At 43.7% G+C, this 14,206-nt stretch overlaps 1 protein-coding gene across 1 annotated transcript in view; it reads right to left on the minus strand.

Annotated features, from left to right (window-relative positions):
- RFTN2 (raftlin family member 2) overlaps positions 1 to 14,206 on the minus strand; it is a 66,652-nt gene that overhangs the window by 15,345 nt on the left and 37,101 nt on the right. The window contains exons 6-7 of the mRNA XM_008538908.2: positions 13,661 to 13,782; positions 12,069 to 12,172 (exon numbers count right to left, since the gene is read on the minus strand). Coding sequence (XP_008537130.1) covers positions 12,069 to 12,172; positions 13,661 to 13,782 — 226 coding nt within the window. The remainder of the gene's footprint in view (positions 1 to 12,068; positions 12,173 to 13,660; positions 13,783 to 14,206) is intronic.

Below are 14,206 nucleotides of genomic sequence, written 5' to 3' on the forward strand. Positions count from 1 at the left end.
CCAATCAGACTACTTAAATAGACCGTACAGCTCCTGGTGTTAGTATGGCAAAAGAAAGGAGAGACGGAGCAGGTTCATGACCTGGGGCATTTAAGCGCCATACAAAAGATGAATCATTGAAAGCTCTGCCTTAAAAAATTCCCCCATGAATTCAGTTTTGCACGAGTGAATAACACTACTTATAAAAACAGAGCAACAAAAACAAAACTAAAAAGCAGTTTTATCAGAGTGTTATAATATCTTTAGTGACATTTAAATTTTTAAATTTTTTGTCCCTACTTTATCTCCCCAAACCTCACCCCCTCCATACATAGTTGTATATCTTAGTTATGGGTCCTTTTAGTTGTGGCATGTGGGATGCCGCCTCAATGTGGCCTGATGAGTGATGCTACGTCTGCACCCAGGATCTGAACTGGCGAAACCCTGGGCTGCCACAGTGGAGCTCGAGAACTTAACCACTTGGCCACGGGGCTGGCCCCTAAATTTTTAAATTATTTTTGTAGGAAGTAATGAGGACAACGTGAACTCCTGGTTGGTCCAGTATTTGCTGATGGTTTCAAGCATCTTTGAAACAGAGCTGGAGTCCTTAGAAGTTACGGGCAGGTAGGAGAGAGTCTCCCTACACCCTTTAAAATGTAAAAATCAAGGTCATGTTTGACTGTCCTGTGGGAATCGTTCCCTCTACCCATGGCTGGTCTCTAAATTCCTGCTGGTAGCATTGTCCCACCTGGAATGCCCACATCACCACCTCTGCCACTTCCCAGCCTGCCCATCTTTTGAGATTCACTTCAAGTGTGACCTTCTTCAGAAAGCCTCCAATGAGCCCTCAACTGAAGAGCAACACCCCCTTTTTGGGGCTCCATGGATCTTAATCCCTTTAGCAGGACATATGGTCGCTGGTACACACATTCCCCTCCTACCAGGTCAAGCTCCCTGCGGAGCTGGTCTCCATATCTCTGCATCTTCCATGTTAATTAGCAGAAAGCCCCCATTTTAAATATTCGAAGAATCACAGACTTTATGAATGAGTGGTCATTTGGTTTCTGTGATAATATATTGATGCCAGAGAACAGGCTTAAAAAAAAAAATCATAACAAGTGAGCAATGGCTTGCAGGTCTTTTTACAAAAAAAAAAATTCATTGACATTTAGTGTGAATCTTTTAAGCTTTAACTGTTCCTTCTCCTTCTAACAAAACTTATTCTTCAGGCACACCAGCTGAGAATAACGACAGCTTAGAGAATTTTATGTTATTTTGAAATATTTAAATGTCCCCTGTTATACCCAAATTTAAAAATAATTCACTCTTTCACTCCCTCAGTTGCTTCAGTAAAGGGGAGGATTTCTTTTTCTTCTTTTTTTTTTTTGAAGAAGATTAGCCCTGAGCTAACATCTGCCACCAATCCTTCTCTCTTTGCTGAGGAAGACTGGCCCTGAGTTAACATCTGTGCCCATCTTCCTCTACTTTATATGTGGGATGCCTACCACAGCATGGCTTGCCAAGCGGTGCCGTGTCCTCACCCAGGATCTGAACTGGCAAAACCCTGGGCTGCCGAAGTGGAGCGTGCAAACTTAACCATTTGACCATGGGGTTGGCCCCTCCAGTTATTTTTTGATTTCTCCTTTGACCCAATAGTTGTTCAGTAGCATTTTGTTTAATTTCCACATATTTGTGGCTTTTCTAGTTTTCTTCCTGTAGTTGATTTCTAGTTTCATACCATTGTGGTCAGAAAAGACGCTTGGTATTAATTCAATCATCTTAAATTTATTGAGACTTGTTTTGTGGCTTAGTATGTGATCTATCCTGGAGAATGTTCCACATGCATTCAAAAAGAATGTGTATTGTGTGGTTTTTGGATGGAATGTTCTGTGTATATCTGCTAAGTGCATCTGGTCTAATGTGTCATTTAAGGTCAATGTTTCCTTAATGATCTTCTGTTTGGATGATCTATCCATTGATGTAAGTGGACTGTTGAAGTTCCCTGCTATTATTGTGTTACTGTCTTTTTCTTCTTGTATGTCTGTTAATTATTGATTTATATATTTAGGTCCTCCTATGTTGGGTGCATAGACACTTATGAGCATTATATCCTCTGGTTGGATTGTTCCTTTTATCATCATGTAGTGCCTTTCTTTGTTTCTTGTTACAGTTTTTGTTTTGAAGTCTATTTTGTCTGATATAAGTATTGCTACCCCAGCTTTCTTTTCATTGCCATTTGCATGGAGTATCTTTTTCCATCCCTTCACTTTCAGTTTGTATCTTTAGGTCTGAAATGTGTCTCTTGTATGCAGCATATATATGGGTCTTGTTTTTCAATCCAATCAGCCACCCCATGTCTTTGGATTGGAGCATTTAGCCCATTGATGCTTACAGTAGCTATTGACAAGTATGTACTTATTGCCATTTTGTTATTTTTTTCTGGATTTTTTAGTAGTTCTTCCCTGTTCCTTTCTTCTCCTCTTGCTCTCTTCCCTTGTGGTTTGATGGCTTTCTTTAGTATCATGTTTGGGTTCCTTTCTCTTAATTTTTTGTGCATTTATTATAGGTTTCTGTTTTGTGATTACCATGAAGTTCATAAACAATAACCTACTTAAATAGCAATCTATATGAAGTTGATGGTCTCTTAAGTTTGACCTCTTGCTAAAAGCTCTACTATTTTATTCCTCTCCTCCCACATTCTATGTTTTTTATATCATACTTAATCTCTTTTGTGTGTGTATGTATCTGTTAACCTCTTCTTATCTTTGAAGTAGATAATTTTAGTACTTTTGTCTTTTGACCTTCATATTAGCTTCACAGGTGGTTGATTTGCTACCTTTACTATATATTTGCCTTTACCACTGATTTAACTTAACTTATTTTTTTGATAATTTTCTTATTCCTATTTATGGTCTTTTTTCCCCCACTTCAGTAAGTCTCTTTAGAATTTCCCTGGTTTCTTGGTGATAAAGTCCTTTAGTTTTTGCTTGTCTGGAAAACTCTTTATCTCTCTGTCCATTCTGAGTGATAATCTTGCTGGATAGAATATTCTTGGCTGTAGGTTTTTTTCTTTTCAGCACTTTAAATATATCATGCTACTGCCTTCCAGCCTGTAAGGTTTCTGCTGAGAAGTCAGCTGATAGCCTTATGGGGTTTCCTTTGTATGTAACTTGTTGTCTTTCTCTTGCAGCTTTTAGGATTCTTTCTCTTTAGTTCTTGACATTTTAATTATAATGTGTCTTGGTGTGCACCTCTTTGGGTTCATCTTGTTTTGTGTTCTCTGTGCTTCCTGTACTTGTATGTCTGTTTCCTTCCTTAGGTTAGGAAAGTTTTCAGCTATTACGTCTTCAAATAGCCTCTCTGCCCCTTTGTCTCTCTCTTCTACTTCTGGGACACCTATAATATGGATGTTAGTGCACCTGATGTTGTTCCACAGGTCCCTTAGACTGTTCTCATTGTTTTCAATTCTCTTTGATTTTATCTGTTCAGCTTGGATGATTTCCTCTAGTCTTTCATCCAGCTCACTGATTCATTCTTCTGGATCATCTACTCTGCTATTGAGTTCCCCTAGTGAGTTTTTCATTTCCATTATTGCATTCTTCATTTTTGATTGGTTCTTTCTCATATTTTCCAATTCTTTGTTGAAGTTCTCACTGTGTTCATCTGTTCTTCTCCCAAGATCAGTGAGCATCCTTATGATTATCGGTTTGTACTCTTTATCAGATAGATTGTTTATCTCAGTTTTGCTTAGTTCTTTTGTTGAAAATTTGTTCTGTTCCATTATTTGGAACATATTCCTTTGTCTCCTCATTTTGCCTATTTCTCTGTGCTTATGTCTATGTTTTAGGTAGATCAACCATGTCTCCTGATCTTGGAGAAGTGGTCTTATGGGGCCCAGCAGTGTGCTTACCTCTTATCACCAGTTCCACATGTTCCAGTGTCCCCTGTATGGGCTACATGTGTTCTTCTGTTGCGGCAGGGTTGCTCTTACTGCAGGTGCACAGGAAGGATAGGCTGTCCCTGGGCTGGTTGTAAGGCTCAACTGAGTGTGGCTGCAATGGTCACTTTAGTCACTTTATTGGGCAGGGGGAGCCCTAGCACAGATGGCTGCAAGGTCTAATGGCCCATTCCGCTGCAGCTTTTCTGTTAAGTTAATAGGCCCCCAGCATGGCTGGTTGCTAGGCTCAGGGGCTCACAATTACAAGGCTATTGTCAGCTCTCTCAGTAGTGCAGCTGGATGGAGCTGGCTCCAGGCATGGGAGCAATCAATTGTTTCAGGCATTGGAAGGTGAGGCTGATCCCCTATATGGGTGTTTGAGAAGCACAAGTCTGCTGCAGCTGACAAGCCCCATTGCCAGCAGGCCTACATCCTGTCCAAGCAGTCCTGCCCCATGTGCACATCCCACCCCACTGAACTGGACCCACTCACCCTGCTTCAGAGGCCCCACACACTCTGCCAACACAGATCTGCCCCTCACACAGCCCCTGCCCTGCAAGGCAGACCCACTTGTCCCACTGCAGAGGTCCCACCCACCCCACCTTTGCAGGCCCACAAGTTGCCTGAGGGCTTGATGGTGGGTGGTGCCTGTCCCTAGGGTGAGCTGCCTGCCCTGGCTGAGGTAGATTAGATCAGTTGTCTTGTAAGCGGGGCAAACTCCTGCACTAACAGACCAGAGGAAGAACTCCAATGGCGTCTGCCAGCATCTGCGTGAGCATGCCTGTACTAGGTCACAGTAATGGCTGCTGCCAATGTCTCAGTCCCTGGGGAGGTGGTCCCAGCCATCTCTTGCCTCCCTGACATGCACCCAGAGCCTATCAAATGAGTCTCTTCACCAAAGGACTGTGCACCTTCTGGTGATTTTGTGTTGCTTTCTGAAACAGGTGAATTTGTACCCTTTAAGAGCAGGCTTTTCTTTCTCTCATGTTCGATAGCTTTTCTGGGGGCATTCTCCATTGTTGTTAATAGACAACAAAGCCAGATATTATGACACTCGTCTCGGTTGTGCTGAGTTCAAAAGCTGCTTATGGTGGCATAGCTCTCCCACTCAGATTCCCTGCTCCTCCAGGGAATGCTTTGTACTTGAACATTGCTCCCGGCCGGCTGTGAAGCCCAATGGCTAGAATGTGGCTTTTTTCTTATCCAGAAAGGAAGTTTTGTCTCTTCCACTGTAGTCACCATTGTCCCTTGTTGTGGGGGTTCTTTTTATTCCAGATTTCAGTTCTCTCTCAGGGGTAATTGTTCCAAGGGTAGTTGTAAATTTGTTGTGTCCATAGGAGGAGGTGAGTTCAGAGTCCTCCTATGCTGCCATCTTCCCAGCAAAGCCTCTAAAATTCAATACCAAAGACACGCTGTGTATCTGTTGGTGTCCTGTGACCTTTTGGAGGGCCACAGATCATTGTACTCTCTATTATTTTTTAACCTCCCCCCATCACCAGTTTTCCTCCCTGTGGGGCAGAACCAGCCCTGTCGAGAACATATCCCTAGACGTCCACTGCACGACGTGTCACCATCTGTTCTGCATCACTTATTGGTGACTGTGTTGTCCCTCCAGCAGATTCTGAGTTCCTGGAAGCTGGAGTCTGCCCCTAGCCTGGGTAAATATTACCTTGTACATAGCAGGCATTCAGTAAACATGTGAGCTGAACTGAAAGAAAATTCTGTTTAAAATAAAATGGAAGAATGTGAACCAGTTTGAATACCACTGAGCTGCTTTCAAATGAGTGGCTTATCTGCAACTGCTTAGTCACTTGTGAAATGAAAATACTCTCATGAAAAAGCTTCCATGTATGGTCCCCAAATCCATTAGACTAGAGGAAACAGAATTGTTAGGTTAATTTGTATTTTCTGATTACTTTTGCATCATCTTGTACATTAATTAATTGCCATGGTTTGATGTTTGCAACTCAGAGATAAATGAGTAAATTCTTGCTTTTAAAATAGGAAATAAAAATTTCTTTTTAAAAGCAAAATTATAAAATCTTGTTTTAGATTGCACCTTTGTAGCTATGTGCTTACCCACAGAGATCCTTTGCCTTCCAACCCTGATTTGATTATCAGGTATTAGCATGTGTGTGTTAAAGACGAAAAAGGGCATTGCCACAGTTTAGCTCCTCCCACCCCCACCCCCTCCAAATTGTTAAAAATTCAAGTTAGTGACAACTGGAAGTGAATAGAACAGACAAATTGACTATTTTAAAAAACGTGGCCTTATCAAAATGCTGCTCATGATAAGATTACTGGGAGCTTAACCCACAGTGGAATTACACAATACGGTTTCCACAGAACTTAAAGGGAAGGGAAGAGAACTGCATCGAAATGGACCAAATGTGCAGCCCTTGCCTCTCCTTGACTGTATATAAATATGCAACTCCTGCTCCAGCTGCCACTCGAGGGTTTAGAGGAAATCACTGGGGCATTTGTGTCTGAAAGAACTGCATAGGCTCCTAGTGCTTCTGGGCTGTGGTGACCGCAGGGCTGGGGGCCCTTTTCTGCTGGGGCTGCAGAGTATGGAAGTGGGGAGGGGGTTCCCGACACCACAGTGAGAAGACGATTTTCTCTTTTCATTATTCATATTGTGTCCTTAAGAACCAGACTTTTTAAATATTCTCAGTAGAGAATAACTTGATTCACCTACCAACACGCCCCCGCCTTTACCTTCTGTCTCCTGAGACACAAATGAGGGGGCGCCTCTTTCTTCCCTGTTGTGATCTAAGTGCTTCCCCTGCTCTCTCGCTCGCTCTCTGTCACTGCAAGGTTATAAGTCAGTGTTTCCGAACGTGCATGAGAATCATCTTGGGATTCTTGTTCAAAGGCACATTCCTGCCCTGCCTTCAGATTATTACTGATTTAGAATTGGGGAGAGGGGGTGACCCCGCTGCTTTGAGGCAGCCAGAGGGAACTTCGGCTCCTCCTTCCATTTTATTCTGGTGATTTTCTTTTTTTTTTAAAGATTGGCACCTGAGCTAACAACTGTTGCCAATCTTTTTTTTTCCTGCTTTTTCTCCCCAAATTCCCCTAGTATATAGTTGTATATTTTAGTTGTGGGTCCTTCTAGTTGTGGCATGTGAGACACGGCCTCAGCATGGCCTGATGAGCGGTATCATGTCCGCGCCCAGGATCCAAACTGGCAAAACCCTGGGCCATTGAAGCGGAGCGTGTGAGCTTAACCACTCGGCCACGGGGCCGGCCCCTTATTCTGGTGACTTTTTTTAAGGTCAGCACTATTAGCCGTGAATTTCATCCTCTACCAGATTTGCCCTGAAGAGTTTAGTGTCAGTTTTCACCTTGATTTTCTGAAAAGGAAAGGACTGGGCCCATTTGTATAATCATACAGCGCTAATGATTAAGAAGGGATTCTGGCAAGTTGTCAGGGCTGACAACAGGGCCAACAAGCCTGGAACAACGTTGAGCTATGAGGTTACCTCACCCCAATGTTTCCATGGTAGTACAGCTTTAAACCTTGGTGGTGTGACATCGTCTAGGATAACGAAGCCACAACCCCAACATGGGGACACACTGGGGAATATCTTGATGCAGTCCAACAACAGGACATATTTAGTAGTGGAGGAAACGCGGGGAACATACCTTATGTTAGACTGCTCGCGTACCTCTTACATGATAAGAGAAGTAGGAAAAAGTTGAAATTGCTTAAGACAGTATTGTTGTACATGAGAGGAAGATATTTAAGGAAGAAAGTTTTCACTGGCAGTGGTTCTAAATTATGTTTTCAGACATGGGGGCCCCAAAAGAAAGATTATGACAGACATGCGCTTTTCTGGGTGTGAGCATTCGTGTAAAGCATAGATCTTACAGCGTCATTGTTTCTTTCTGTTCCTTTTCTTGGCTTGTATTCCTTACGGCTGATTTTGTATACAGTGAACTACAGTATTTACATTTTCTGGAATATTCTGACCTAGGACAGGCTGAGCTATCATGAAAGCACAATTTGTTTCAACTTCTTAGGGATTTTGGTTCTGCTAAAGGTTAGGTCCCATATAATAGCTCTAATTTATTAGTCCAGTATGCACAGGCCCTGCACAGGCACTTTGCTTAGTCATCATGACAATCCAGTAAAGTTGATACTATCGTACGGCTTTCCAGATGAGGAAATTGAGACCTAAAGAGGTTAAGCGACTTCCCAAAGTCATACAGCTAGTAAATGGTGAAGCTGTAATTAAAGTAAGATCAATTTAAAAAAAAAAAAAGATCTGTTTAGCTCCAAAGCCTGGACTCTTCACTATTCTTCTAGTTTCAGAGATTAAAAACTTTCAGGCTCTCCTCCACCTGGACCAGCAGGAACTGCATGTAACATTTTTCTTTATATTTAAAGATGACGTGGCTGACAGTGAGTACTACCTTTGTGTGCACTGAAGCAGCTAAGACCAGCATATGACTGTCACAGGGACAGTGTATTTGGACAAGAGAAAAAGGCAGAGGATAGAAAAGTTTTACCAATAATCTTTGTTACTAGATGGTAACAATGAGCCATTACCTTCATCCTGTATTGTCTACCCTGCAGGCACTTGGAAGGATCCAAGTTACGAAACGATGAACATCGATATTGCCCAATGTTCCTGGCAGACGAAGGAACGGCAGACATTGTGTGCTCTAGTGTGCCTCGCTGCATCAGGACAATTCCTGTTAAAGTACATTTTTCTACTGTCTTCTATCTGGGGTCAATAGCAGATTCCTAATGGGGATCTGCTAGGTGGTGATGCTGCCTGTTATTCTCATTGCTGTTGAACATTCCACCTCACTGTGAGAGTCCATACTCCTTCTTCTTCTACTCCTATAGACTACGGTATGGCCCTCGGCCCGTCATTAGTTGCTGTGGGGTATTATACAACGGATAGGCTTGACCTGCCGCAGCCTGAAGGCAAGCCCCTGGATGCGCACTAAATGTGAGCTTAACCAGCCACAAGCTGTTTCAGGGCAGGCACCATATACAGCTTCCACATCTTTTATTAATTGACTGTTTTGATTTCTAAAACTGTTTTTTTTTTTTTTTTTGATTTTATTTTTTCCTTTTTCTCCCCAAAGCCCCCCGGTACATAGTTGTGTATTCTTCGTTGTGGGTTCTTCTAGTTGTGGCACGTGGGACGCCACCTCAGCGTGGTCTGATGAGCAGTGCAATGTCCGCGCCCAGGATTCGAACTAGCGAAACACTGGGCCGCCTGCAGCGGAGCGCGCGAACTTAACCACTTGGCCACGGGGCCAGCCCCTCTAAAACTGTTTTTTAAAAAATCATGGAATAAACACATATTTCTTGTAAAAAAGTCAAATCCTAGAAAAATGTATAAAGACACTTTCCCTTCCCCTACCTATAATCCCCAGAACTAAGCACTCACTAGAAGTTGTTGTGTAGCCTTTCAGAGTTTTGCTAGATATATTCAAAATGTATAAACTTTAGGGGCTGGCCCCGTGGCCGAGTGGTTAAGTTCGCGCGCTCCGGGGCAGGCGGCCCAGTGTTTCGTTAGTTCGAATCCTGGGCGTGGACATGGCACTGCTCATCAGACCACGCTGAGGCAGCGTCCCACGTGCCACAACTAGAAGAACCCACAACGAAGAACAACGAAGAATACACAACTATGTACCGGGGGGGCTTTGGGGAGAAAAAGGAAAAAATAAAAATCTTTAAAATGTATAAACTTTAAAAATTGTGATTGTACTATAATACTGTCCTGGAACTTTTTTTTAAACTCAACAATTATCAACAGAAAGTATTCTATGACAATACACATATAGAGCTGCTCATTCTTTTTTATCAGCTTCACACTACTCTATTGTATGGATAGTCCATAACTTACTTCACCAGTTTCCTAGTGATAGACGTTTATACTGTGTCCAATTTTTTGCTGTTACAAACAGTAGTTCAATGGGCAGCCCAGCAACTAGCCCCCGTGTTATCTGATTTACACTGAAAATGAGCCTTTGCAGGAGGGCCAGACAGCTCCGCTCTGACTCCACATGTCTGGTGGACACTGGGGTAAAGGGAGGCTGGATGGTGGTGAGGCGGGGGTGCTACCTCTGCTCCCAAAAGTGCAGACAGCCGCTCCTCACTCCAGGGGGCCTCCTAATCGTGGGGGAGAGCCTGTGACCTCACGCAGGACATGGTGGGCAAGTGGTGGCTCCAGGCTCCCTGCAGCTTAGACCTCTTTTTTCTCACCTTTGGTCTCTGTCCTCATTCCCAAACCACCCAGAGGCAGAGCCGCTGAAGGAGCTCCAGCCTGAGTTCCAGCTCAGCATGCAGCCCCTGTAGGCCCACTGTCTAATCTAGGGCCGAGCCAGTAACTCACATCCTGTCAGGAAACATTCAGACTCATGAGAGCAGAAGCCCCGAATGGACAGGAGGGAGGAATGATGAATATATTTTTCACTGGGGAAGAAGGAACATGAAAGGTTCAGAACTCAGAGTACTTTTAGGAAGGGCTAACTGTAATGGGCCAAATGATGCCCTAAATCATACAGCTGGAGAGCCACCAAAAAGAGGTGAGGGCAAACACACACGTTATTCTGAGGGAGGGTAAGGGGTGGGATAGACCATTGGCTTGGGTATCCATGGTGAGTGGTGGAAAGGCAGAGGAGTTCCTTTCTCTCACTACCTCCTGCAAGGTTCTTCAAACGCTAATGAGCTCAAGGAGCTTGTGAAAATGCTGATTCACGGGTCCCACCCTCAGAGCTCCTGCCTGTCCTACGGGGCCAGGCCTCCCGCATGTGTAGGTTCCCCGGCTCCCCAGGTGATTCATATTGCTTGTTCTGAAAGCCAAATCTTGAGAAGTACTGCTGTATTGTGATCTGGCAGGTATGTCAGAGGTTAAAAAACAGTCGGGAAATAATGCTTCAGGACGTTGTCACTCATAGTTTGAGAACAGTTACCAAAAGCTCTCTGAGGAGAAAAGCAGATTAATTGCTTTGCTCACTTCTACCCCTCTTTTTAAAGCTTGAGTGTCTTTACTCTGTATCCATCTTCATCCCTCTCCCCACCTGAAGAAGGTGTGGTTTATTTTAAAGCCATGTCAATCAAATGTTTTTAAAGTGTGGGGGACCTTGGGATACTGGACAGAGGTAAGGTGCTAAGCTGGAAAAACCAGAGAAGGCGAGGAGGGCGGACGAGACTGAGGAGGAGGAGTTGCCACCCTTAGTACACCTGACGATGATTGCTCAGCATGTTACTCCATCCTTACGCCATCGTTGACTCTGCTAAAAGGGAAGGCCCAGGGGCCACTGTGCTGGCCTCTGTAGGCCATCGCTGGTCCAGGCAGGACAGCCTTGGCAGTCAATCATTTTCGGGATGCCAAAGGTGGCAGAGGGAATATCTCTGACTCCAAAGGAGAGCAAAGCTCTTTATACCGAAGACTTAATTGGTCTCTCAAAAAGAAAAGTACAACGCAATTTTTCCTTCCCAGAAAAAGAAATAGGGAAAGTTAGTGAAAAAGAGAAATGGAAAAGTTGGCATTTGTGAAATGTTGGCATTTTGGTTCTATGGTAGGCATTTATTTCAGTGGAGACAGCTAACAAGTCCATGCTCCAGGGGAAAGCTAACCCAGCACACTGGAGGGGAGGAAGGAGGCGGAAGTGCTGGCCTCCGCCCTGGCCTCCCTAGGCCCCCTGTGGTCCTAACTGTGGCTGCGTGCTGGGGTGAAGGCCTTCTGCTCTGCAGCACAGAAGAGCAGGGCAAAAGACCCTAGGGAGGGGCTGTGTTTTCTGTTGGCAGATTTATACCAACACAACCTTCACTGGAGGGAAGAACTAGCATCTTGAATTGAAAAAAAAAGAGGTATCTAAGAACACAGCGTTTGAGTGGAGAGGCAGCATTCAAGGCTGCAAGTAGCGCTGGTGTGAGCCGGTTTCCTGCAGCCCTGCTCTGTCACCAGGAACTTGCATGCCCTTGGGAAGGAGACCTAGTAGCTCGTTCATAGATAACGTGAGAGGATTAGATTTGCTGAGCATCAAGGTCCAGGAAATCAGATTAGAAGTTCAGGGAACTGCATTTGTAGGCATTAAGTAAGCATTTGTTAAATTGAGTTATCTAACAAATGCAGTATCTTTTAGAACTAAACGAGAGCACGTAAGGCTACTTTGGGGTTACCTGTCGTGTCTCAGTATGGGTGTAGGCAGCACGCTTGTCAGGAGCCATCCAAACTCAGCCAGGGTGTGCAGCAGAGGGCCATAATCCGTCTTGATTTCACAGCCCTGCGTGAATAAACATAAAGCTCAGTCTAATGGCAAAGACAACCAGCTACACCAGTGGCTGCAATAAAGGGTCATGGGTGTTAGGACAAGGGGAGCTCCCACTCCATTAGGTGTCATTTCACTGGGCTGCAGTCTTCCTGGGCTTCATTTTCTGCTGCCTTCTAACCATTGAACCAAGTTAGAAACACTGGGGATCAGAGTGGACAGAGGTTTCCATCTGGTTCTGCAAAGCTTGGGTCTTGTTTCCTTGGTCTTGTCTTCGGGCATCAAGCTTTAATGGGGGTGGGGTGGGGTGGGTGGGGAGAAACTACATTTCAAAAAGGCTCCCTAGTTGATTTGGACCCAAGTAGCTTACACACCACACTCTCAGAAACACTGGTCTGGGGATTGGGACGTGAGGACAAGGGTGGGGAGTGAGGACTGGGGAGTGAAGGGGAGAGGAGCTTAGGTGCACAGGCTTTTCATTGCTATTTCTCCCTTGGAACCTGGAGCTTTACATCTTCCTCCAAATCCGATTATTTCCCCCTCAATGGAATTTCTAGTTTCCTTGAAAATGGGCTACGTCTTTCTAATCTTTGTAAGGTCTGGAAGACAAAAATGTCCCTGAAGGAGCCTGTCAGTGAGGGCCTCTTCCACACAACACAGTAGACCCGAATTCAGTGTGGACACCTCAAGGGCAGTCCATTCGGTGACAGCTGAATTCAGAGTGCACATCAGCAGCAATGTCCTCTCTGACTAGGAAGGACAATGCTGTGTGTACATATTTGGCCTGGCGAGAGAGAGAACACCTTTTGGATATTTTTGCCTTTGAAAGTCAATTCACAAGGTAAACAAAACCATGCACATTGGTTGCTTGGAGATAAAATACTAGTTATTGACTGAATTTTTTTCACTTTCAACCAGTTGTCATGGCATTGTGTAGAGGATCTCAGTGCCAGGGCACTTCGTTTAGGATGAGAATGCCAAATCTTTGGGAATCCACTGCTTTTTATGTATGGATAATTATTTTGCTATCTTCTAACAAAGCTGAACATTGGGTAAAGCAAAATCACCTTTTCACAAATCTGGCAGAAGTCTGGTTGTTTGTGCACTTGTGAGGAACACAGAACACCGCACCGACATGTGTTTGAAGGATACTGCACGTACTAGGCAATGAAGATCTTCTTTTTTTGGTGAGGAAAATTGGCCCTGAGCTAACATTTGTTGCCAATCTTCCTCTTTTTTTTCTTTTTTCTCCCTAAAGCCCCAGTACATAGTTGTATATCCTAGTTGTAAGTCATTATAGTTCTTCTATGCAGGATCCCGCCACAGCATGGCTTATGAGTGGTGTATATGTCTGCACCCAGGATCTGAACTGGTGAACCCTGGGCCGCCAATGCCAAATGCGTGAACCCAACAACTTGGCCATGGGGCTGGCCCTGTGAAGATCTTTACCATGTAGAACTAAATATAAAAGAAAAGCTACATTGTCAGAAAATTGCAGTTTACCTCAATAACGGTCCATTGTTCTACCACGATGGCATCATTTCCTTTCCTACTGGAACCTGGAACTCCAGAACCTTCTTCTTCATAGATAAAGAATCCTTCCAAAGATTTAGGCGAATGGTCCCCTGTGAGGAAAAGGATGTAATTAAGAAGAGTTGTAAATACTAAGTGTCTCTTAAGATCATCTAAATCCTTAAGTAACCCTTGTAGGAAGCTGAAAAAAAAATCATACCAATTAATAAACACTTGTTTTAGCTGAATCAATAACATCCTCCTTCTCTTTGAAGGTTAAATTTTTTTTTTTACTTCACTGAATTAAAATCAAACTACAAACACGAAAATTGCAATAACAAAAACAAGATAAAATAATATCATAAGGTGAAAAGCAAGTGGATTTCTTAAGCCTAAAAAGCATCTGGAAATGACCTTCACTTTGAAATCTAATTTTGGTTTCTGATCTATATGCTGTATGCATGTTAATTATACCATTAAGAGAAACAACATAAAAAATGTCAACCCTTGAAATTACAGGTGTGATATTAAAACTAA

The sequence above is a fragment of the Equus przewalskii genome, chromosome 17, assembly GCF_037783145.1.
Source record: "Equus przewalskii isolate Varuska chromosome 17, EquPr2, whole genome shotgun sequence".
NCBI classification, from domain to species: Eukaryota; Metazoa; Chordata; class Mammalia; order Perissodactyla; family Equidae; genus Equus; species Equus przewalskii.